Source organism: Hippopotamus amphibius, chromosome 13, assembly GCF_030028045.1.
Source record: "Hippopotamus amphibius kiboko isolate mHipAmp2 chromosome 13, mHipAmp2.hap2, whole genome shotgun sequence".
NCBI classification, from domain to species: Eukaryota; Metazoa; Chordata; class Mammalia; order Artiodactyla; family Hippopotamidae; genus Hippopotamus; species Hippopotamus amphibius.
The window spans coordinates 84,080,143-84,106,237 of record NC_080198.1 but is presented as its reverse complement, the minus strand read 5'-3'; the positions used below and the strand labels follow the sequence as shown (position 1 = coordinate 84,106,237).

At 50.2% G+C, this 26,095-nt stretch overlaps 1 protein-coding gene across 2 annotated transcripts; it reads right to left on the bottom strand.

Moving 5' to 3' along the window:
* Positions 1-772: 772 nt before the first annotated feature.
* PITX2 (paired like homeodomain 2) lies at positions 773-20,335 on the bottom strand. 2 transcript variants are annotated; one of them, XM_057705900.1, is made up of 4 exons: positions 20,267-20,335; positions 16,402-16,457; positions 4,437-4,642; positions 773-2,029 (listed from the first exon to the last, which is right to left on the bottom strand). In XM_057705900.1, exons 2-4 carry the CDS (start codon positions 16,445-16,447, stop codon positions 1,466-1,468), a joined length of 816 nt encoding a protein of 271 aa, XP_057561883.1. In that variant the 5' UTR covers positions 16,448-16,457; positions 20,267-20,335; the 3' UTR covers positions 773-1,465. The 2 variants fall into 2 exon arrangements, with proteins under 2 accessions (XP_057561883.1, XP_057561882.1); XM_057705899.1 differs by lacking the exons at positions 16,402-16,457; positions 20,267-20,335 and adding an exon at positions 5,554-6,397.
* Positions 20,336-26,095: the final 5,760 nt, after the last annotated feature.

The window sequence follows — 26,095 nt, the reverse complement described above, 5'->3', positions numbered from 1 at the left end:
ATCCTGTATAATTTCAGGAACAAGAAGCTTTAGAATTAATGGGTCAATATTATTTAAAACAAAACACGGAGAGCATGACCTTTGCCTCAACTACATATTGCTCGACAAGACTCAGGAAACTCCACTCTAACCTCTCAACCCCTGGGCTCTTTGAGAAACTAAAGGGCTATGGTTATTAGAAATGGTCTTTTGTTTCTTTTAATGTCTCAAAAGGATTTGGAAATAGTAATGTAATATAACATGAAGAATCTCTCTACTTAAGCCTGAAAGATAAACGTGGAGGCTTAAATATTTTGAACTGGAGGTGTTTCCTTGTAAACTTGTAGAGGTATTCCTCATGAGAGGAATGTATATAAACTGTACGTGTATACATACACACATACTTCTTCAGAACAATTTACTGGATGTGTAGGTCCCCCCTTCCCAAAGGAGTAAACTTGAGAGTCATTCCAAGCTAACATACTTTCTAAATTTCTTTCCCCTTTCTTCTCTCCCTCATATTATTTGCTAGCAATAATGGAATCCTCTGGGTTTAAGCCAAAGAAAAATCTGGGAGACAAGACCAGACTTTGCAGCCTTTTTTTTTTTAAGAGTGCCTCTGTTTTCTTTTTAGTTTCTGATGAATGACTATAATTTATTTCTACCAAATTTAAATAAGTACTGCTGCCTTGTGTATTTAACTAGGCAGGCAGAGGGAACTGGTTTGTTTAGGAAGCAGTGACTGAGAAACCCTGGCCAGGCAACAGAGGAGGGCAGAAAGAATCCAGACCAATTTGTATGCAGTATATTTTACTCCCATGAAATAAAACACATTTTTTTTCATATTTGCTGAAAAGTAAAACAATAATATTGTACGAAATGTTATACACAGGGTAGGTTGTACATAGCAGTTTCAGAAACATCATTGCATCCACCAGAGAAACTATTCTAAAACTGATATTCACACATTTTTTATAATAATAATATGTTAGAAACATACAGTGTGGCATTTAGTATATACATTCCTTTGCTCGCAAGCGAAAAATCCTAATCGCTTCTGTATAACATGCTTTATTTTAAAGCCTAACCTTTAAAAACACTGTTGTGATATTACTAACAACTGCTTTTTATAAAATTAATTTGACATTTCGATATATATACATCCTTTCAGTCATTTTAATGTTAACGATGCTAAACTTAAAAAATAACAAGCTTATAGTAATGTTAAAATGTCATATCCAGTCAAACATTTGTGTGTATCCTTGCAACTGTTGGAAATACTTTTAGTGAAAGATGTCAGACACTGAGGAAATTCCTTTGAAATCAAAGGAGCTCTCTTTAATTCAGTGGTTTCCTTTTCTCTCTATATCTTCGCTCTCTCTCCCTTTCTTTAGTGCCCACGACCTTCTAGCGTAATTCCCAGTCTTTCAAGGGCAGAGCTGCCCCATCCGGCACGGTCCTAGGATCCCGGCGCAGCGGGCGCAGCTCACACGGGCCGGTCCACGGCGTACTGGCAAGCACTCAGGTTGGACGCCGGGTTCTGCACACTGGCGTAGCCGAAGCTGGAGTGCTGCTTTGCTTTCAGTCTCAGGCTGGCCAGGCTCGAGTTACATGTGTCCCTATAAACGTACGGAGGAGTCGGCGGCGCGTAAGGGCAGGCGGGCGTGGGCACCGCGGAATTCAGCGACGGGCTGCTCAGGTTGTTCAAGTTATTCAGGCTGTTGAGGCTGGAGCCCGGGACGCCGGTCACCGCTGAAGGTACCATGCTGGACGACATGCTCATGGACGAGATGGAGTTGGGTGGGGAGAACATGCTCTGGGACGACAGGGGGTTGACGTTCATAGAGTTGAAGAAAGGGAAGCTCTTGGTGGACAGGGAGGCCGACGTGAGGCCCTTGGCGGCCCAGTTGTTGTACGAATAGCCCGGGTACATGTCGTCGTAGGGCTGCATAAGCCCGTTGAACTGCGGCCCAAAGCCATTCTTGCACAGCTCGGCCTGCTGGTTGCGCTCCCGCTTTCTCCATTTGGCCCGGCGATTTTTGAACCAAACCTGGCGGTGGAAGGCAAGGGAGCAAACAGATGCCATAGTTCGGATTAAAGAAACCGAGATCAAGGAAAGCACCAGCGACCACCTCCCTCCGACACACACCCGCACACCCTCACCGCCACAATTTTCCCCACCCCCAGTGCCCTGCGCTCCAAGCTGCCAGAGCCCCGTCCCAAGGAGGGGGGCCAGGCCGGTTCAGGCCTGCGAGCCCGGACTCTGAGTTGCGCCATAAACCCCAGCCCACCAACTGGCGGCCTGCGGGTGGCTTGTTCACTAACCCAGGTCCTCCGCAGGGTCCAAAAGCACTTACTGCAAAATAAACGCGGAGCAGCGGGCTTTCCGCCCAACCCTTCCCCCGCCACCTTGCAAACTTGCTTGCATTCCAAAGCCACAGACTCAGTGATGAGGACAGGGGTTGGGAGGCCCGCGCTCTCTCCCACTCCTCCTCCCCTCTCGAATCTCCACTGCCGCCCCCTGCTCCACGGAACGTGCGCCCTCAACAGGCGCCAGGCCGCGACCCCCTTCCTCGCCGAGCAAAATAACCAAATAAAAAGCCGAAGACCACCTCCCCGACAGCTCATTAAACTCGGCGAGCTTGGCGTGTAAATCTCCGGGAACCCTGGACGAGTCGCTCTGCAGCCTTCCCCTCCCTTCGCTCCGCTCCTTCACACCCTCCGCCCACCCCAGGCCAGGCCCGCGCGCCCGGCGCTGCTCCCGCCGGGCCCGGCCTAGTTGCTGGGCTTTGCGGGCGGCCGCCCAGCCCGACCAGCCCCCACCCGTGTCCGGTGGCCCAGACGCAACCCCGTTCTCAATCCACATCGGGCCCGCCCGTCGCCCCAGACGGCGGCTTTTGTGTATTGGAGCGAGGCCTGGCCCGAGATTTCCGAGCTGACACCGGTGATGTTTCACATTACACATCTCAGCCAGGCCCAGCCGCCTAATCCGCTTTTTTTTTTCCTCCTCCTTTTCCCCTTTCATTCTCGATTTCCTTTTTATCCCCCTTCCTCTTTGCACCAGACAGCTATAAAAAGCACGCCTCACTCTCCACTTGGCTGGACAAGCAGCGGGCCTGGAAGGAGGTTGTCGGAGGGAGCGAGAGTCCAGCGCTGCGGCGGCAGCAGACTTGGGAGGGACCGGACCGCTGAAAAGCCGGAGCGGGTGGGGGAGGATTTTCCGAAGGATTCTGGAGACCCCACAGATTGTGTTTTCGTTTTGATTACTTGCCATTTCTACCCTGGGCCGCCTAAACTTTGCCCAGGCGAGAAGAGTACGTGCAAGGCCCGATCCCCAGATGCGCAAGAGAGCTACGAAAAACTGACCTTGTGCAAAAAACCACCTGGCCCGGGCCTGAGCAGTAACTCTGCGCTGTTAAACTAAAACCATTTCCAACTTCACCTGGCTCCTTTATCCACTAGCATTGCCTCATCCCCTACACAGATGCCACTCAGAGAGTGCCTTCCTTCTCTCTGCTTTGGGAGCACATCTTGGTCTTATTTCATCATTATTGCTATACACTGTGTTCTCAGCTCTAACTGGCGGCTCTTTTAATATCCAGAGCATTTTTTTTTTTTAAAGCAAAGCCTTTGGATCCTGCTATGTGTGTTTTCTGCTTCCAGAATCCTAACAAATCCGCCGACCAGCACAAACCAGGATATTGCTACCGAGTAATTTAAGTTCATTTTTGCCAATCCGTAAAGTACAGATTTGCAACAAAGGTAAGCCCGTTCTTTAATAAAACTAATATAATTGGGAGGAAGGGTGTGAGTAACAGTTTCCTGAGAAAAGATAAATACGCCAAACCGAAAAGTCTTTTCTTTTCTTTCTAAGAGGACTGGCAGGATAGCAGTCGTGTATTAAAACTGTTTCCGCAGATCACAAAACCAGGGCATAGGGTGTGGGAGATACGTGAATGGCAGAAAACCCGCAAAGACCGTAAGGAGGGCGAGCAGCGTAGAGAAAAGGCCGGGCTGGGTCCGGCGCGAAAGTTTTCCAGGGAGGGCCAACCCTTGCGTGTCTCAGGCGGGTTTTCCTTGTTAAAGGCGCGCAGGTTGGAGCCTGTCCTCGGCTCCTGGCCCGGGAGAGATTTTATTAGCGCTCGTCTGGCGAATGCAAGCCAGGAACACAATGCCCTGTGCAGGGGGATGCACGCGGCCCGCGTGGGAGCGCGCAGTGTGGTGGGGCGGTGAGCCGAAGCCCTTCCGGGCGCTTGCACCAAGGCCCGCGGCCGGTCTCGGAAGGGGGAGCTGTAGCCTCGCAACTGGGGCCGCCGTGAGGCCGTCTGCCTTTGCAAAGGCACCCACCGAGCCCTCCCGGATGGCGCCGCCTTCCACACTCCCTCCGGGTCTTACAGGGCCGGCATCCCTGCAACGCCCTCCCTGTTAGCCCTCCCAGGCTCCGTGCGGGCTCCTACCCGGACTCGAGCTTCCGTAAGGTTGGTCCACACGGCGATTTCTTCGCGCGTGGACATGTCCGGGTAACGGTTCCTCTGGAAAGTGGCCTCCAGTTCCTGCAGCTGCTGGCTGGTGAAGTGAGTCCGCTGCCGCCGTTGCCTCTTCTTCTTGGACGGGTCTTCGGCGCCCACGTCCTCATTCTTTCCCTGCTGGCTCTTATCTTTCTCTGAAAACGAAACACACAGAGGTCCCGGTCAGCATGCCCACCTGCTACCCGCGATCGCCAACTGGACCAGACGGCAGAGGCCGGGGCAGAGCTGGGCTGCCTGGCGGGGGAGGAGTGTGTGAGCGGCCGCTCCAGGCCACGTAAAGCGCTGCGCCTGCGGGGTGTGCAAACGTGAGTGTGGGTGTGCGCGCCCCATCGCCTCCCCTCCCCCAGCGCCGCACGTTTTATTTACATGTTTATCTCACCGCGACGGCACATCCATTTTTATAGCCTGTGCTTTCAAGTATATTTTATACACTTATGCGCGGACACACCAGATCTCCCGGGATACCCACACGCACGCGTTTTATATAGAATCCCCTCTTAGAAAGCTCAGATTTCGATGCAGTTTCGGAAGGCTAGGAAAAGTTGGCTTTGGGATTCGGCGAGGCAACCAAGTTCCTCTGCCCTTTAGAAGGGTTCAGAATTCTGAGACGTAGTTTCACAAATATTTTTCTTCTGAGACGTAGTTTCACAAATATTTTTCTAACAAGCGGAGCTTCTCGGGAGCTGAAAGCCCTGAGCAGAACAGGGACCGCGGCGGGGCGGGGGGGGAGGCGGGGGGGGGGGTGTTGAGGGAGCGGCCTCTGAAGGTCCTCGAATGGAGATGCTGGGATTTTTGTGACCCAGAAAACAGAAAGGAGGTCAGGATCGGAATAGGCAGGACGGCAGAACGGCCCGCGTGGTTCGCGCCACCCCAGCCGGGCGGTCGAGGAAGAGCGAAGGGGACCCGGGGTCAACACAACCCTGGCTCCGGAAGTTCTGAGGGGAGCGGACTGAACGACCACTCCCCCCACGCCTCCCCCAGGAGGGGCCGACTTCCTCGGGGGCGAGAAGGGCCGAGCGGCCGGGGGGGCCGCGCGGCGCCTTACCTGTGGTCTCGGGGCTGGAGGTGTCAGAGATGGTGTGCACCTCCAGCCTGTGCTTGGAAGAGTCCAGGGAGCGGGTCTGACCGGGCGCCAAGACCGAAGCCATGGCCAGCGGCTGGGGATGGTGACAGGAGGAGGACGAGGAGGCGGCCAACAGCTTGGTCCCTGCTGCTCGGTGCTCCAAGTGCAGCGGGCCTTTCATGCAGTTCATGGACGAAGGAGCGCGCCGCCCTACGAGTCCCGGGCCGCCGCCCGACCGAAGCCCCGTAGCCGCCGCCGCTGCCGCCGCCTGCTCCGCTTCCCGCTCCAGGCGCGGAGTTTCCTCGCGGTGGCCGCCGCGGGCAAAGCAGGGAACACAACCCCCGCGGAGTCCTCGAGCCGAGCCGCCCCCGTCCCCTTCGGCAGGCTCAAGCGAAACGGTCCGGCGGCCGAAAGTCAGCGGGCCAATGGAGACATGGGGATGTGGGTAGGAGAGCTCGGTTCGGAGCGTCTTTGGGGAGCAGGCGTCCAAGCTCCAAAGCGAAACAAGAGTGGGCAAAGACCCCTTTCTTCCCTCCCTCCCTCTCGCAATTACCCCTCCAATAAGGAAAGCTAACGCCTTTTGCGCTCTGCCCGCCCCCCGCGCGGCAGCCCTGACAGCGAAGTGTCAAGAGTGACAGGGACAGGTAGCTGATATTAGATCTCCCGCGGCAGCGGCAGCGGCGCGGGCCTCCGGGCGCACCCTCCGCGGTGCGCACACGCACACTCCCTCGGGCCGTCGAGCTCGAGCCCGGCCTCGCCGCAGCTCAGCTCCCAGCACCCAGGCGAGAGACGCACCAGCTCTGCGGCTCCAAGCTTCCCTGTTGGCCTAACATCTTAAAACCAGAGGCGGGCTTCCTGGTGCCGAGACGTCACTGGGCCGCGGCCCTCCCCAACCCTCCCCGCCTCCGCCTCCTCCCAGATCTTTCGCCGGCTGGAGTGACGTGGCTCCGCACCAATCAGGAGCCCCCGAGCCCCGACAGAGGGACAGTCTTGTCTGCACCTATCAGCTGTGCGGGGCCGGGCTAATACCTCGCTGTGCCCGCAGAGTCTACACCCGCCGGCTCCCGGGAATTCTGCTCTGGCCCGGTCAAAGATGATCCGGCTTTTAGTTCTGGTGGGGAGGTGGAAAGATGAGGCTGGGAGTAAAAGGCTCGTCAGAAAAAGGCGAAAAGATCGAAGGCTGAGAGATGCAAGGATCAACAAGGCACCCAGCCCTCCCCACCCCCCTTCCTTTTGTGTCTCACTACATTAATTTCCTACAGAGAGGTGTTTTTCTCCCCCGTATGGAGAGGAGACATGCTGCTTAAAACCAGAAAAATTTCAAAACACCAACAAATCATCTCTCCGATTTTAAATTTTCCAAACAGCCTGTCCAGTGAATGCTGCGGCGCTAATCTGAAGAAGCTTTAATTGCAAAGGAGACAGAGCCCTGAGAAGAGAGGTTAATAAATTAGAAATCGAGAAGCAAATGGATCCGTCAAAAGAAAACTACTTTGACTTTAAACGAACAACTGTTTGGTGGTTCACTCTGGATTTATACAAGAATAAAAAGTCGCCTCAGATCACGTTCTCTGTAATGCTTATTAGTCCCCAGACAGAAAACACACAATAGAATAGAAACCCTAACCCAGCATTTTCAAAATGCTGAAAGCTTATCCATTCTACTTAACGTTGATTAAGACACATATCCTAGAGCTTTCAAATTCCTTATACACTGTATTAAGCTCGTCCTAACCCGAGAGAGAGCCACACTTTAAATTCGACTCTCTTGTTTACTTTATTACCAATCAGATTCAAACCCATAAAGCCTGTAGAATCAACAACCTTGAGATAATTATATATAAAATATGCTTTAATGAATTTTCATAAAATTAAGAATGCTGCCAAATAACCAATTTCAAGGATAATTTTTAAGTCATTTTCTATTGCTAGGGAGCTCAAGGCTGTCTTGAACTGGAGTCCAAGCAGGCAGAGACAGTAGGTTGTGGGCAAAAGGCAAAAGCCTAGGAGAACATTCAGCAAGGAAAAGCAAAGCCTTGTTCGTTTATTTAAAACAAAAGGAAAACACACCTTTGGGGACATCTAAATCTTTACAGTTCTATTTCCAAAGAAATTAAAGAAAGAAATCCAAAGATATCATTCAAAATAATTTGTGAAAGTCCTTTTGTCCTCTGGCTTAGGTCAGCTGGAGAGCACAAACTAATCTCCCCTGCGTTTCTGCATTGACGATTGCTTTATTGTGGAGTTAGTGTTATCATCCCTGAATGTGTATTTGTTTGACATTACAGTCAATGATTTGCAACGCCAGTATGAGCTATCTTCAGAAAACTCCCTCCTTGTCCTTGTTCCCAAGATTGGGAAACTTATTCAGTCTAGAGGCAGAGTGGATGAGGCAGACTACAAATATGTTTGTAACCTATGGGTCTCTCCTTTGCCCTGCCCACCCCCATTTGCAACTCCTCCCCCATTTTACACAAGCTTGAGAGTAGTCCAAAGAACCAAATGAGAATTCTTCTGTTTCTCCCCAAAGTATCATCCCACTTTAAGAAGAATTTAGCTACAAGGAGGAACTTTCTTCACAGGAAGCTTTAAATCAGCATTTCTGGTTTTAACCTTTTATTCCAGTTAACCCCATTGCATGCATACACACACCTGCTCGGAGCAGATCACATCCCCATGTGACAGGTCTGCATTAGCTGAGGCTCATACATCCAGCTATATTAGGCCCTGAAATCTTATCACTAAATTATACATATTACATAAGCAGCCTGTTGGTAAAGAAGGTTAAATTAATTTACATTCTGCTCATTATCTGGTGCTTAAATGAAGCATTTTATCCCCGAGATTTGGTGGAGAATCTCCTTCTCAGACCCCCCAGTGTTTCACCAAAGACAATGCTCTTACATTTGTAGTGGTTTTTAATCTGATAAGACTCTAATTTGCTTAAGTCTTTTAAATAAGGGTTTCAAATGTTTCTAGCCATTTTCTTATTGAATTTCCTCTAATTCCCCCAAGATCATAAAGTATATGTGTAAAGTAAATATTTCCTCCCATTGCACTGCCAGCCAATGACCTATAACTAAGTCAATATCAGTCTAGCTCTTTTCTGCCCAATGTGTTTACTAATCATATTCTAGTATCTTCTCTTAAACCTCAGCATAGCTGCAATCCCCACAATACCACACACTCAAGCCTTCATATCACAAAGAAACTCCATTGCATAAAAGAATGAAAGAGTCTCCTCCATAGTGAGGATACGTTCTTCCTTGTCTCTTCAAGATTCAAACCCTGGCGCTGCAATTTTTGGTGGAGGCTCTGGGTGGTTTTCAAAACTTCTTACTCAGGAGAGCTGAGAAGCTCCACAGAGCCTTGTAGATTTCTAAGCCCATCTCTCATTAAACCCATGGAATTTTGATTTAAGCTCCTTAGCTCTGTTGACTAACAGAACTTTCCTCAAGGCAAATACACATGTATGAAGGACCTAAACCAGCCTCCAAAGTGGGTGAAAAATCCAAGGGCAAGTGATAGCTCCTCACAGTGCCAAAGGGTGGGAGATGTTGGAAATGCCGGTGATCAGCCTGAAAGCCTAAAAAGATAAGGAATCTTAAACTGTATCGATCCACTGTAAAGTCAAGTGGAAAATAAAGATAAATTATTCGAAGAACTCTGGTTAAGTAAAAACAAAATCATATATATGTATACATATATCTGTCTATAGATAGAAATACACATACATAATATATTCCCCCTCCCCCCCCAAAAAAAAAACCCCAGCTGAGCCAGGGTGGTATTTCTTTGCATTTTTCTAGCCAGAGTTTCAACTTTCTCCTAATCTAATCATTTCACACACTCTGAGATTGGGTGACACCCTTTCCAGGCCCAACAGGGTTCACTCCATGGGTGGTAGGAGTGCTTCAACATGAAAAGTCTAGATGAGGAAAAACAAGTGTGTAGTGGAGAACCAAAAAACATTTTTCAGTTAAAATTCTAGTGGTGGTGGGCAGCTGTCAGATTTAATCTACAAAAAAACTTGTGGGTGCAAAGGTATAGGCAATATAGATAATGAAGGAGTTGGAAATAAGGCAATCTTAGGTATTTTGAGTTCGGAACTACTGTTACTCTCCCCTCCCCCACTCTTCTTTGACTGGTTCTAGAAATTACTATGACTTCAGCCTCCATCACAGAAATTGTCAATTCAGTGAAAAAAATTAGCATAGTTGGTTCAGGGAAGCTGGAGTTGCTGCAGGGCTGCGGTGGGGAAAGGACAGGAAGCCCAGTGCGAGTTTGGGTTTTCCACTCAGAAGACATCAGGGATCATCTCAATCGGGTTTTCTTGCTTATTCTTTCAAAGAAAGACCCTTGAGGAGGGAAATGTGTGACACGAGGTCAGGCGTGTTTTGAGCTGGCATTTGCCACCGATTACCAGTATTACGGTCTTATTCAATTTCACACTCTTTAAGGTTAGTTGCACAAAGGCCCTCTGGCCATCGCAGCGAGATGGGTTGGGTAGCGTCGCCAAACTCTCGGCTTCGGCGGCGGGCCGGGATATGAACTGGGCCCTAACCAAGTGACTCACGACTTTGGGGGGGAAAATAATCTGTCCTCAAAGCTCACTTGGAAGATAGTTCAATTAGGTGTCTCCTTGCGCTGTCAGGCCGTAGTGGGTGGGAGTCTTGCTCCTGTTCAGGCCAGCTCAAGGACAAGACCCTCCCGGACTCAGGTCAGAGGCACGTGAGAGGCTGACTCGTGTGTGTGTGTGTGTGTGTGTGTGTGTGTGTGTGTGCGCGCGCGCGCGCGCGCGCACACGCGCGGCGGTGTAAGGCGCAGAGGTCAGAGGGAGACCTTGCACCTTGCCCTGAGAAGTGGCTCTGTCTCCCCTCCTTCCCCTGCCTAGCTTTTCTCCGCACACAAATCAAGCAGAAAGGGCCCCTTCGCTGCCCCCCTCCACCCCCCGTCCTCCCACCCCCAGCCATGAAACCGAAGCACCCCAAAATTAAAGGCTTTACTGTGGCTGATTTCCCCCCTCCCCGCATTCCCTAAATGGAGCAAAAAAGTGCTGGTCTGTAAAAAGTGGCGGAGTCTTTTTGGAGTCAGAAGTTTGTAGAGGTACTGAGCAACACCCACTCTTTCTGGATTCCTGCAAATGGTACCATGTTTCTGTTTCCCACACAATCGCTTCAAGTTTGGGGTAACTGGCTGGGGGGCAGTTCTCTTCACTTCACTGGTGGGTGGAGAGAAGATCGAGACATTGGAAGAGGCTGGGGAGGTGGGAGGACTGCTGCAGTCACGAAACTCATGTGTTGTAATGCCTTGTCACATCAGCCTGTTAGGGCCACAGGTTTATTAGGCACTCATTTAAGAGCCCAACGCAACTAGTAGTGGAAAAGTAAAATAAAGAGAATGATATATTTGTGTATGGGGTTAAGAGAGATAGAGAAATGTGATAAACATCAATATCTAGGTCCTGAGAGATAGACATGACAAGGGACTAACTAAAGTTACTTAAAAAAAAAAGTGGATTGAAATGCTTCTCTCTCTTCCTCTTTTCTCTGTTTTCCCTCTTCAGCTCATGTCCGTCTCCTTTTCTATTTTTCTTGCTCCCCTTCTTTCTGTCTTCCCTCTCCCAGACATGCTGGTAGCTAACATTCAGCATTAGTTGTCATGGTGACCATAAATCACATAAATCCAAAAATACCCACCTATAATCTGAGATGAAGCTTTTATTTCCCTAGCGAAATAATATTTTAAAAGCTGTCAGCTGACAAAAAAAAAAAAAAGGAACCCACCTCATTGTAGTAACCCAAGTAATATATTACTTCTAAAGGTTTAAATTAAAATGTCAGCCTGTTAAAAACATGCTGGGAGAATCTTGGGCACTCTTCATGTCAGATCCTCACAATGAAGTTGACTCCATCACTCCTGATCGCTCTTTAACATATACATAATTTTGCCTGCTCGCTCTCCTATTAATTTCTTCCCTCCCCTCCCAACCACCTTAGTGCTCACAGACTGTCTGCCTTAGGTTGTAAAAGAAAGGAGTCTCCGTCTGGATCAGAAAGGAGCTCAATCCTTTGGCTGAGCCTTCTGAAGACCTTGATGTTGGCCCTCTGTTATCCACCACTTCCCTAAATGAAAGATGGGTGCCTTGGGGGAAAAGGTGCTGGTCAGGGCCACAATGGGGGAGACTTTCTAGAGGAACTGAGAAGAAAGAAACACATAGGAAGGACTGGTGTGGGAAAGACGTTGTAGTGGAGACTTGAGCTGGGTGGCCAAGTTCTGCGGTTAAGGCTAGCCCAAGAAAGGCATGTATATTCTCCCATTCTTGCCTTTTTCTCCTGAGAGGAAACTTTCCCATTTGAAGACCCTGGGTGGGGGGGTGGGAGGGAGGAGGGTGGCGGCCGCAGTTGGGCCTTTTGTCTTCTACCTTGGGCTTGTTGTCTTTTGCCTATCTTTGGATTACAGGGTATTCGCCTAGATGAAGAGCCATTAATTACCCATTCAGTCAATATTAGGAAGACGACAAAGCTTTTTACATAGGATTAAGAAGACATCAGATTGTTCCATTAGTATATTCCTGCTCACGAATAAGCTTTCGTTATACATTTCCTTTTCCCCCGAGTCGCTCTAACAACTGCTGCATATATTAACAGCGGGCGGTGCGGGATAACAGCCGAACCAGCCTTGCGAAACTTCGAGCGCGCACCGAGTCTGTACGCAGGAACGCGACCTGTAAAGACTACTGTGCGGGCGGGAATCCGCTGGGACTGACTACTCTTGGACAATTTCCCCTCTGGGGGCAGAAAAACCCACACAGCAAGGAGAGACAGCTTCTGCTCATAAACTGCAGATTTGGCGTGGGGTGGGATGTGGGTAGAAAAAAGACGGAATTCTCTCCTTCCCCAGCCCCGCGCTTCCTGAGACCTCACGCCCCTCCGGCACGCCCGGGTCCCCTGCCCCCTCTTCGCACTAAGAGCCCTGCACCCTTCCAAGCATCCCCCTTCTTTCAGACCACGCTCAGGCCCAACCGCCGCCCCACGCAGCACATGTTTTGCGTTTTGCTGGAGGTGGATTGGGCTGCTTTCGCGGGTCTTCTCGTTAGCATTAAAGTCGCTTAGTAACGGCGAAGGGAAACCAAGCGATTTGCTTGGGGGGGGGGGGGGACATTAGGAATCCATGGCAAGCATTTGGTAATTGAAGGGATGGGGCTCTGCGGCCGCCAAGGCGGCGGGGGTTAGCCCGGGTGCTCTGAAGAAAGGGACCCTGCTGCTGCTGCTGCGGGAGACGGTGTGTGTCGCGGCTAGGGCCTTGGAATCCCTGTCCCTAGGGAAGGAAGTCTGCGTGTGCCGGCAGCCCGGGTCGAACACTGTCAGCGCTGCCACTTTGCCAAAACGATTTAAAAATTAACGGCGTCGCTGGGGGAGGCCCGGCGAAGGTACCCGCCCCAGGTTCGGTCGCGAAGCCAGGTGCCAGGAACGATGGGCGGCAGCTCTTTCGATTACAGCCCGGAATCCAGAGTCACAGCCCCGAAACTTTAAAGGTTATTGACAGGGGAGGATCATCCCATCCTCTTCCTGAAGGTCAGGACAGCTTTTTGAGTTCCTCCAAACGGAGGCTCCTTTTGGGACACCCAAAGCGAGGAAAAGCCAAGGACCTCTGTTTTAGGGGGACGTTCTAAGCAGGCCTCTGCCCCTTCTGTCTGAGGACACTGTTTAACTTGTCAACTCTTCCTCTCTTCACCTGCCACACCTCGCCACTCCTCTCTCCACCCTCTCTCAAACCCCTGGCTTTAGGGGGTCTTCAGCCTACTCCCTGTCCATTTCGGGGTTCGAGTTATGCTGTAGGTCATCCCAATGGGTATCAAGCTATGGGGACTCCCTTGGGAATGGGACGCAGAGCCCGGGCCTCCCAGAGATGGAGGCTGTCAACTCAAAACGTTTTCAGTCTTCAACGAGGACACCGTGTTTTGGGGAGATGAGGGGATGGGAGTGCCAATAATAGAACATCATGGCCCTTTTCCCATGTCGCAGGCCATTGCAAACATTTTTTTTTCCTTTTTAAAAGCAAATAAAAATTGTAAAAAAAGTTAAGGAGGAAAAAATCTTTGTTTCTTTTCTTTCTTTTTCTTTTTTTTTAAAAATGTAGGCTGTGGCTAGGAGTTTGCATAGTCCATAAGTTAAATTTACTTATATTCAGCAAAGGGGACTCTGGCGACCTTCCTTCAGTGATACTATAGCTTTGCCCACTCGTGTGTGAAATTTTTGGTCTAGCCTATTCCCTAAAAGCCAATAAAATCAAGATTTTCAGCATTTTTCCTATTACGTGTCTCTTCTTAATTAATGGCATTAAACATGTTTGGGCAGCAATTTTCCTCTTCCGTCCAAAGGGTAGAAAACAGACTATTGGCTGCGTGGGGAAGAGCCCTTCCCTGCACTAAAAGAACCCGGGCCTGAAAACAATCATTTATTTGCTAATTATCAAAAGCGAATGCCCAGGAGCGCCTGCCGGGACGGTGACAGGAGCGGACAGGACTCCCGGCTCTCCGCCGCTTCTTGCCCACCTAGGAAGCCCCCATCCCACCTCAGGCTTCTCCTCCAAGGGGTCCTAAGCGCTCGTGGAAGCTACCTGTCCTCAGAAACCATTCCTGGGGTCAAGAAGAAGCTGGATGGGGGTGAGGGTGGGTGTGGGGTGGGGGTAGGAGGAGATCCTTTGCATCTCTCGGCTCCCGGCGCAGCGAGAAATGTCTGCCTGGGCTGGGCGGCGGCCAGCCCATGCGGTGCGAAGCAAGACTGGGGAGCTCCCTAGCCTGGCCGGAGCCAGGGCTAAACCCGCACAAAGCATTTTCCCCGGGAGTCACCGCTGCTCTTGATTTTTAACCATATCCCAAACATACTCCGGTGTAATAATTTATTTTTACGACCGATTATCAAACAGAAGAAGAATTTAACACAATCTTAATGACAGAAATCACCCGACGTTATCTCTGCCTGGCCCCATTTAACCCCATGGGGTTAATCCCGGACAAGTGAGCGTTTAACTCGCCCAGCAGGAGGACTAGCGATATTGCGCGGTGTCGAGGCCGTTCTGCTCCACACCACTGTAGACGTTTTAGTCCAACAAATGATGCTTTTCTCTCAGATGCACTGGGAAGCCCAATGCGGGGGCCTTTGTTTTCTTCTTGGTAATATGGTTGGTTTACTTGGCGGGGGTCCCAATTCACCCTCCTCTAGCACACATTACATTTGTATCCTTACACTTTAATCCGGAAAGAAGGAGTTAGGGGCCGAGGACTGTGGGGGGCTTTATCTCCTCACATTATCAAAGGTCAACAACCTCCTAAGGATAGGCACTTATTTATTAAGCAGCCTGGAAAACAGGGAGAATAGACGAACGGTACATTTGACTTTTTCCTGTATTCCAAAAGAAAGGTTGTTTTCTCATCCCCTCTCGGTCTCTCTCTCAGTCTCCGTCTCTCTCTCACACACACTTAAAAGACACGTTTCAATTCAACAAGGTCTGTGCGTAGGAGACGTTTTAAGTTTTACACAAGCCTGCAGACTTTGAGCAGCAATGCCCCTTGACTCGTCCAGAGTCAAACCAGACAACCAACCACACCACCAAAACCAGAGACCCTGCAGCCAGCACAGCAGGTAGGCTCGTGTCCACAGGGGTACACACTCCATTCCACCCTCGTCTGCTGTGCGCAGTCGCTGCCCTCGGGCTCTGCAGCGCTGCTGTCAGCTCCTCCACCTGGCCGCCGGGGCCAAGCTACGCCAACCCAAGCCTCGCGCTCTGGCCTTCCGCGGTAAACCCCGCACCCACAAGCCTGGGAGGGGCGCGGCCGAGGGCCGCCGGGACCGGGTGGGCCCCGCTGCTGCTGCGTGCAGTGGGACGTGGTGAGCGACAGAGGTCGCTGTTGGACCACTTTTCCACCCCAGCCGGAGGCACGGAGGTACGTTGGGGTGTGCATAGATCAGGCCACACATCAGGAGATCATCAGGAGAGAGCGAGAGGGAGAGGGAGAGGTGATGGGTCTCAGGAGTGCAGTATAATTTGGGGAAAGGAATTAACGTTCCTTGGACGGCTGCTTCCTGTCCCAACCGAGGCCAACAGTCTAAGTTCCGAGCAGGCGCGCCCCATCTGGCAGCCTCTCCTGCGTGCGCCTCACCCGAGCCCAGAGGCCCCGAGGCGGGTGCCCAGCGCGCGGCCTGCGCCTCGCTCCCGGCCTTACCATTGGCGCCGGGATGCTGCCGCGGGAAGAGCTTGCTGCTGGCCGCCTCTTTCCGGCTCTCGGGAGAGTCCGTGAACTCGACCTTTTTGATTTCGGAGTCTTTGGAGAAGAGGCATTCAACGGCCGCCGGCTGCACGCCTGGGCCACGCGCGCCCGCCCCACGTGCCGGGAGAGAGACGCCCCGGATGGTGGCGGAAAGTAGCGGGGGTCGTGGGGGGTGGGACAGGGAGGCAGGGCGGAGGAGAAAGGGACAAAGAGCAAAGACCCAGTTAGAGCAAAGAGCGGAGGGCACCCGCGTCTCCCGGACCCTCTGGCAACGCGGAGCAGGGCGGCGTTCTCTCTCCGCGCCTCCCCGGCTGCCAGCAGCTCCCGCCGGGAGGAGGAGGCCCGCGGCTTCGAGACGCGGCGAGAGGCTCCCTCCCTATCCACAGCCCCCCACTGGGAGAGGCCACCGGCGTCCAGGTTCTGGTTTCTTTCCTGCTCTGGCCGCCCCGCCGGGATGCGCCCCTCGTGCGGCCTCGCCACGGGACCAGTGCCCTCTCGCCGCCCTCGCGTGGCGCGGTCTCCCGTCGGGTGACCCTGGCGGAAGAAACGACTCTTACCTAATTGCACACACGCCGACACTAGTTTGCGGCAGTTGGTCTCCATTCCCCGTTATCTGCAAAACAGAAGGGAAGGAGGGTTGTGAGAAGCAGCGGGCGAGCGCGCAGAACTCAAAGGAGGCTACCTGTGGGGCAGACGACTTCAACTCTAGCTATTAGGCGCTTAGGCTGTGCTAGGTTTCAGGCGTGTTTCTCAGACCTGACAGGCTCTGGCAGCCCAGTCCCATCCCCACCCCTGCCCCCGGTCCAGGACTTCTGAATGTTTACCAAAGAGGGGTGGGGGAATCTCCCTCTAGAGTTGCAGCGAATGGGTGCAGGGATTCTTGGCCGATAGAGCCACCGTGTTCTGGGAACCTAGGCTGTGGAACTACTCAGAAGAGAGTCTATGTCAGGGGTTAAAAGCCCGTCTGAACACGAGGACAACCTTAGCAGATAGAAAATCTGGGGATGAGCGAGGAGGACTTTCTCCTTGGGGAGTTGTGTCCGAAGGCCAGCACAGTGCTTGTCCGTTAGCTGAAGCTCAGTAAACGTTTATAGAGCGTCAGAGTCAACTTGTTCCTGTCCTAGATAGCAGTTCCCCTCGATTTTCTGTAATTCTGAAACGAACAGGACTCCAAGGCCTAGGGCGCTCCAGGAGGGAGCTGGCTTCGCGCCTCTCATCCATCAGGAGCCACTTTTCCATATTTAGCCACACTTCCCCCTGGAGATACTCACCCAGCCATTTATTTACCCTAAAGTATGATTTAAGGTCGCAGACCAGGGGAACGGGGTGGAGTGAGTGAGATTGAGGAGAGCGGGGCCAACGTCCTCGGAGGGTTTACTGCCCGCCAAGGACAGAGAAACAGCTCTGAGAGAACGGCTCCTCCAGGTCTCCCCCTTCTCCTCCCCAGCAAACCAAATCTTTTTCAAATTTCCAACCACAACGCAGCGAGCCGAGCGTTTAACGCGCGCCCCCTTCTCCGCCACAGGCAAACCGGGAGAGGTGGGTGGCGAGGGGCTCTGTCGGGGTGGGTAGAAGAGCCGCGGCTGCTTTAAAGACAGAAGAAAAGAAAGAAGGTCCCAGCTCCTCAGGCCCCTTGGATCTTGGCGCCTGCCTCGTTCCACGATAACCAGGGTACGCCGGCGGCGGGAGGGCCCACCGCGCTCGGGTCCAGGGCTGGGGCTAGGGCTGGGGGCGGGCGTTGCCCGGGTGTTTGAGGGGGCAGAGGCTGGGCAAGGAGCTGGGGGGGGGGGATGCTGTCTGGCTCTGGCCTGAGTCGCATTTTCCGGCTCCTCGGCCTCTCCTGGAAGGAGTCGGGGCCCAGGGGCCTCCGGCCAAGGTCGCTGCCTACGGGGAGGCGTGGAGATCCAAGGGTATGGGGACCGCCAGGCTGTTCCCCCACCCGCCAGCGTGGACGCGGGCAGCGGCTCTGCCGATCCTTGCGGGCCCCGGGGCCCAGAAGTAGCAGTTTGGCGGCTCCAGATTTAGTGATTCTGCAGCGAAATCACAGGATTAGTCCCTGATTGAGATGTCTGTTCGTGGGATATTACAAAATTCATTATCACAGCTTTCTACTAACTCGATATGAAGTAACACAGCTGGGATTTTATTAGTCCAGACTTCAAATGTTTACTTATGATAATTTCAGGGGAAATTTGCATGTCATCATCATTTCGATAATCTTTTTTTTTTTTTTTTTAACTTCTGAACTAGCTGCATTGTTAGCCGGTAGTCAGAGCTTTTGCAGATGGTCACTGCAAATAGTTTTTATTTTTTAAAATAGTCTAATATACAAAAGAAAAAGATCGGGTCGCTCAGTGTAAAGTTGGTCAATTATTACACATTCTCCCCCCACTCCCAAGCTTCAGTGCTGAAGACCAAACAAAGCAATACAAAACAAATCTTCAAGAACCCCTCCCTCTCTAAAGATTGAAAAGAAGGTCAAGGCGTGTTCCTCACCTCACTCCTACATGTCCTTGTGACTTGGGGATTTATTTTGCAGTCAATGTGAGTCCTGAGACCTGCATTTTTGTTGTTGTTGTTGTTTGGCTTCATATAATGACCAGGCCTACTAGATGAATTCAGTCTAAATAACTGGGGGAGGTGATTTTTTACAAGAGACCTCCAATTCCCGCCTGCTGATTCTTAAACTTGCCCTGTCAAGGCAAGTCTTACAAGACAAATTTGGCTGCTGGATTTAGAGACTAGTTTCAATGGCTAATCTCACAAATTAAGATGAGCAACTTTTCCTGTTGGGAAGTTGTTCTCACCCCAAAAGTTCATGTCCTGCTTGACATGCCAGGCAATCTTGTTTTGGCCAACTTGAGTTTTCTATTGTGAGCTCACTAAAAAGCAGGACACCGCTCATGGGAGCACCCTGAACCACACTGGCTAAGGCAGGCAGGCAAGCCCTAAGAAATAAACAATTTGCTTAAAAATAATTTCTGCTGATTGCCAGAAGATGAAATTGCAGGAATGTAATATAGTCCTAATAATTCAACATCCTTTCACATTTTCCCCCTTTTCCATTCACATTGTTCCCTTATAACAAAATCCTTAATGGAAAGTTTAAAAATAAACATGGCAAGAACATATGTTTTAAATGAACTAAATTAGTGAGATTAGTCAGTAAATTAATTTGCAGTGGGTAAGCATTTAAGGAAATTAAAATACTGCTTAACACAGTTCTGTATTTTAGCAGTTAAAGCCTTCTTTTAAACCAGTTAATATTGATGCTTTAGGAACACTTGAGGACAAACATGCTCAACTTGAGGAACAAAGCACCTGAATAATTTAAGTGTAGTTTTTCTGAGGTAGAGCAAAACATTCCATAAATGAAGTAGCTATTTCGTTTTTAGGGAAAGTTTGATTATTGAAACCTTGTATGCTTACTTTATGTTACATGAGCAAAAATCCTCAATCTATATTGCTTAAGTGCTTTGTTTCCTTGACATAACTGGTATTTGAATTTTTAGATGGATTTCCTCCAAAACAATACTAAAAGCATCTTTAATTCTTACTAATGGCCTAAAAAGAATGCAACCAAATCTCTCTAAATCAAATTAATTTTTCATAAAATATTTTAGAACATATGAATGCCTATATTATTTTAATTCATGATACTAAAAGTTTTTTTAAAATTTAGTTTAGTAAGACATGTTACTTGCACAAATTAAAAAAAGAGTAAAAATCACACTGCCCTATGATGGTTTGATTTCTAAACTGCTTAGGAAAGTAAAATCATTAAATTGTAATAAAAAGAGGAATATATTCCTCAGATTTAGAATCATAATTTTTTTCTTACTGAACGGTTGGAGAACAGTCCTCTCCCCTGCACCCATTTAAAATGTATCTCCCGAAGTGCAAGATTGGAGTTGACTGGTAATCAATTTAAAGGATTTATAATCCGAAGTAATTGTGTGAGCTTGGCATTCAGGCCTGGCTCCCAGGTAATTCGCTTGGGCCTGAGAGGTCACTAACTGCCAGTTAAGATGGAATCTTTTTTCCAATTGGTAACAATGGGAAGGGGGCTAATCTTCCAGTAGCTGAAACTTTGTACCCGGCCCTTTATCTTGAGAATGCTAATCCTCAGTCTGAGGATTTGTCCCTGCAGTGTTGGCACCAAGATTTAAGGGAAGATACCTCCTTTTAAATGCCAGCCACGGTCTCGCTTCCCACTCGACTTCAGCACCCCGTAGATTGTTAGTGTCTGACTGGGGACGAAAGGAACAGGGCTCTGCAAGGTCTGTTTGCCAACTGCGTTACCTAGGGGGAGAGGCAGCCCCAAGAGCCACAAATCACCTACGGCGAAGATTCTCCAAAGTGGAACAAATTTCCAAACTCGCATTATCTCACATCCCTGCGGGAGAGAGGGCCTCCACTTACCGGCTACCGGCAGAGAGCTGCTGTCTCCGCGTCCCGCCGCGTCCCGGAGAGATTTCCAGCGAACCGAGGCGCGGGCTGCACCGCAAGCGCCCGAAAGCCGGACCGAGAGGACTGCGGGGCTCCCGAGGGTGCCAAGTTCCGAGGGGGTCCAAGGGCGCGCAGTGGGCTCCGGAATCTAGCTGTCCCTGGCAGTTTCTTTCTGCTCTTCTCCAGCTTTCTCGCTCGCTCTCGCACTCTCTCTCCCCTCCCTCGCTCTCATCCCTCTCTCTTCCCTTAGCTCCGACTCCGTGTGGGGAGTGACGTGACGTCAGCAGAGATTCCACCAAACTCCACTGCACAGTGGCGGGCGGGCGGCCGAGCCGGCAGCGCGGCGGGCGATCAAGGAGCGAGGGCTGCGCGCGGGCGAGCGCGGGGGGGAGCCAGCAGGGGCGACGGGAAACGGGGCAGGGGAGGGAGGTGGAGGCCGGCGAGCCGCGGAGTCGGGAGCCGGAGAAGGAGCCGGGAAGAGCGAAGCAAGGAGAGGCAGCCGGGCAGGGCGCTTAGACAGGAGCAGACCAAGCAGCGGGCGCAAGCACTCCCACTGTGGGAAGGAGGACAAGAAGGGAGGATGGGAAGGAGGAGAAGAAAAAGGAATCTGCTCCAAACCGGGAGCTCTAATAAATCAGAGGGGGAGGGCAAGGGCTTCGGGGAGACGGAAACGTACTCTTGGCCGGGTGGGGGGGGGGGGGAACCCAGACGGGCAGGGAGGAAGGGATAGAGAAAGTGGCCCAAGAAATGGAACAAAGGACAGTTGTGCATGGGCTTGTTTGGGGGCGAGGCTTGTGGGGTGTGAGTTTGAATGTGCCTGTGTGTGACCTTCTTTCAGGCCTGCGGGGTTGAGGAAAGAGGTCATAGAAACCAGGGATTGCGGGGGAGACAAGGAGGCTGGAGTGAAGGTAGGCGGGGTGGGGTGAGAGAGGATGAGGAGAAATCTGGAAAAGTGGGATGGACGGGGGTCGGTGGGGTGACTGGGTTTGGGAGGAGGGGAGGAGGGAGGCAGCTACAAGGGAGTGAACAAGGCTAGTCAGTCGGGGAAGGCCGGGATGCCTGGGCCAGCATCGTCGCCCCGGACCCACGCCCGAGGTCAAGGCGGGTGGACCAGGCACTCAGCACCCGGGTCGGCGCGCAGGTGGCCATGGCCGCGTGCTGACCGGTGTGCACGAGGGGATTGCGCTGGACAAGGCTCGGGTGCTCACAGAGTCTAGAATTTCCTCTGCTGTACCTACACTCAACAAGTTCACTCCGGGTCACGGCTATCTCATTTTTTAAAATGACGAGGTTAAGGTTCCTGGCGAGCATGGTATTAAATTGCAAGGGATGGTAGTGGGGGTGGGAAAGGAAGCTCCCCTCAAATCAACGTTTGCTCCTAAAAATCGAAGAACATGTGAAGTTAGAGGGGTCATCCCCCACCCCCCTTACCCCCGCCCCAAAGTGTGCCCTACTTGTAAACCCTGATTTTCCTATTTTTGATTCCATCAAGGGCTTGTGTTTTGGTAGCAAATTTTTGCTCTGTCCTGCCTTTGAGTGAAAGGACTTTAAATACAATTCGCCTGGAAGACCAGGTGCGAAGGCTTCTGCCAGGCATATTGGACAAAGTTCTTTCAATCTCAAGGGCATCCTGTTAATGTATATTTTTGGAAAGTGTCTGAAAACAGCCATAGCTCCCAGTTCCGTATTCCCACCAATATTATTTGCTGCATAGGAGCAAAATTCAGCCAGGCCTGCCCTTAGAGAGTCTCCTCCCGCCCCCCACCCGTTTGGTCCTCAAGAGAGGATAAAGTCCCCTCTAAAAGTTGTATTGCTTTTCCTAAATCAATATACCAAATCTCATAATTTGAAGAAAATATAATGACATTGGGAGAACGTGTGTGAAATATATACATTTTTGAAAGCCTGGCATTTAAAATAACCCAGGTCACCATATAGGTGCTGGGCTTTCCCTACATTTGGGGGCTGTCTGGAACATGTTATGTGTTTTCTTGAATTACTCCGTGTTTTGAATTCATTTGGGTTAGCAGTAAAAACAGGCAAACAAACTTGCTCAATTTGTTTTGAGTGCTAAATCCCTTCACTTTGAAATAGCTAACAGTCGACAGATGGACTCATTTTATGGAACGGGTTAGCCTCTTCAGCCACGAAGAAAACTGACGAGAGGTCTACATTTTTAAGCCATTTCTAACCTCCACGTAACATCCGTGAAAACTCAAACTTTCTCTCTTTACCGGCGGAAATTCAAGACAGTTTTATTTAAGGGGAGAGAAATAGAGGGGAAAGTGCCCACGTACTGTTTTTACTTTTATTTCCCCTCTGTCTCTCAGAATTTCTATTTCTGGTTTCTGAAATCTTGCTGAGGCAAGAAAATCAAATTTCTTCAAGTCCAACGACTGAAATCTAAGGTCACAGCCTACCACATAATGTAGTCCAAGAAAGACATTTTCGTCGTCTCTGCCCATCAAAGATCTTTGCTGCCTCCCCAGCCCCCTGATTTATGGGTGAAATGTCTCCCTCCTTCTTTTCTTTTCATTTTATAGAGATTAAGAGACGCTCAAAGCAGAACAGCCTCGCCTTCTTCTGGAGGCGAGGATGGGGAATCTCACGGAAAAGTGGGAAAAGGGTGAGAAAAGCAGAGACAGGAAGATTCAGAGACGCGCGGAGAGACAAGGGAAAGAGAAAGGGACTGCGCTGGAGAGACACGCAGATATGTGCGTGCTACCCCCTCCCCCTTTCAGGATTCAGAGGTTTGCAACCCAGGGCTGGGATGGAGGGGCTCCGAGAAGCTCACATTGCCCTCGCCCGCCTTGTGTCTGGAGTCTCGCCAGCCAGGGGCTGGTTAACACCAGTCCCGGCCGCCGCAGACACCGCGCCGAGCTTTTGGGTCCTCGCCTCGCCCAGCGCCAGTGCAGCTGAAGTGAGCAGCTGGTGGGAAATGCAAATGGCTCCTGGAGAAATAGAAGATACAGAATGATTCTCATTCCCTCCTCGAGGGTGTGGAAGGAGCTGGACATACGTTTCACGCTCCTAATCCTTCTTTTACATTTTTAGTCATACTCCTATTAAACAACTAATTAATGCCCAGAAGCACCGGGGAATACATTAGGCATGCAGCGGAGAGGCAGGGTGCTGCGGGGCTGCAAACCAGCGAGCTGATTTAAGACGTGGATTTCAGGTTTTTCCCTCGTCAGAGCAGAAACGGAAGAGTGGGCCGTGGCGATTGTATTTAGATTCCGATTACTTCAAATTAGAAGGGGGTGGAGGGAGCGTCCAAGCAAAGCAAGCAATTCTCTGCCCTGCAGATGTAAACAAGATGGTAGCATCAAAGGTACCAGCTCCTTAAGGGCCAGATCGCCTGGCTGGGAGCCGGGGGTGGGGAGACACTAACCTTATGTATCAGTGAATTTCAAGGATGTTACACTTTCACATAAACAACTCTGGAGCCGATGGCCTGGGGAGACTCACTGTTCTAGAATATCTTAAAAAATTTTTTTCCCGGAAGTATGTATCCTTTTTTACGTTTCCAAAATGTTGAATTATGTCTAAAGATGATACTCTTCCAGTAAACCAGTACACTGGACCATTTCCCCAAGCCGTTCCTTCTGTTTTTTTCATGGTCGGATTTAATGTGTGAGGGACACAGAGAATTAAACATAGCACCAACCCCCCCCCAAATAAATTAGCAGGGGAAGAGTGGGGCTGGCTACATGGGTTCAGAAAATTTTTGTGAGATTCTGAATTATGCCCCTCCCTTTAATATTTTGAAACAAGTGACAGAACTGTTAGAATAAGAATTGAATTGTGACGCTCAGGGAGGACATGGCAGTTTGTGATGCGAGCGGGACAAAACCGAGGACACATGTGGGGCGACCTCTGCCAACTCCCTCTCACCCAAGAGTTAGGATTTGGGAAAGGTACAGTATTATTTTCAAGCCCGCCTGTGACGGGCTGCATGCTACCATTTACTTTCTTCACTCTGGATTATGATTTCAACCCTGGCAAGCAATTTCCCCAGCTTCTTATCTGACAACAAGCGAGTATGTAAATACCAATGGCTAGAGATGTTTAACTGCCTCAAACATTATTGATTTGTTGGCTGTTCTAAATTTTCTTCCCAGTCCAGGTCTTGTTTTGGAATTGTCTGTTCAGGCGGTTTGATCCGTTCCTCCGATGCTACAATACAATAATTGTTTTTTTTTTCTTTTTCTTTTTTTTAAAGGCATTTAAGATGAACCCATTGATTTGCATATAAATTAAAATTACTATGCGTTGCCTATTCTGGTGTTTTATAATCATTTCGAAATTAGTACTTAACCACTTGAGCTAAAAGAATATATAAATGTCTGTATTGACTCACTAATGAATTAGCTAATTAAAACGTCTGGTGATGTTGGGCTCTGGAAAGATTGTTACATCAAGACATAGTAGGGGAGGGATGAGTATCGGAAGGGTAACAGACCAAGGTCTGGAACTCAGAACGGAGTTTCCGGTGATCCCAAGCTTTAATTTTGGAGCACTGGCCCTTCTCTGTTGTTAATGATTTTGTGCTTGTTTGTAAATAAATGAAGTGGAAGAAGCGCTCCGGAGGCCGCGGTCGCTCGGCTCCTTTGCTCTGGTGGGACCTTCCAGCTCTGAGCCAGAAGCGCTCAATCCTGGGAGAAGCTGGGCCAGCCAGGGAGGTGTGTGGCCCCGCCGGCGGCCTGGCCAGCCTGCTTCTCTCCTCCTGCCTCCGGCTGGCGAGCGGAGGCAGCGCTTTCTCCGCCGGATCCGAGAGCTGGAAATAGAGCCGACATTTAATAGATATGCTAACTGAGCACTTACCTTCGTCCTGAGAATAGGAATAAAAGGTAGCTCTTCTTAAGAGAGGCGGTGCAAAGGCACGCTAGGAGTTCAGAAAAGGCTGGCGGCTGGAAATCTGTAGCCTGGGGGCTCGCCAACATCCCCTTTCATTTCAAGCACTTATTGATTTGCTGTTGTCATCTTTGGCGACGCAGAAGGACACTTGAAAGAATTTCTGATGGGGCTCTGATCTGAGAAAGGAGGTGACCTGCCCAGGCTCTCACCAAATTCTTAATTACCACATCAACTGCTTTTTTTTAAAAATGCCCCATCCCACCTCCTTCCCTGGTGGCAACTGAGTTTCCTTACTCTGAACTTTTTAATTATTCAGGAACTTCCTTACCTCTCATTGGCTTTCCTTGTGCAGCGGTTTTCTATTCGAATCTTCCCCTCTGCCCTTCCCCCCCATGGTAGGGTCTGTATATTGATCCCTCTGACCTTTGGCACATGTGGGCCTTCCAAAATCTCTCAGTCTTTTTAGATTTGAGGCTGGAAGGCTCCACCCTCTCTGCTATGTGCACAGACTCAGAGATATGAAGATTTACACATACTGCCCTCAAACCCAGGGGATCTAACAGATGTTCCCTTTTCAGTTGTCTCTTGAAATCTGAAATGCCTGCCTGATTTGAACTTGGATACCTCTCTCTCTGTCTCTCTTTCTCTCTCACTCTCATTCATTCCTCTTTCAAAGCAGTTTGAACAATTGTGCAAACGTGAAAGCAACATCTCCACCTACAAGCTTTACCAAACTGTAAATAAAAAGTAGATTGGTATATAGATTGCATTAGGAATCAGAATCCCCTATTTCAGAATTCCTCAGTCAACTCTGGTTATCATCTACATTGAATCATTCCAAGCAGGAGACCCACAGGAACCTGCAGTGTGGAGCAGCCGGTAAAGCCACAGTAAAAGGAATAATTTCAGGATCATTTCATTACATTTCTGGGTTTTGTTCTTAAC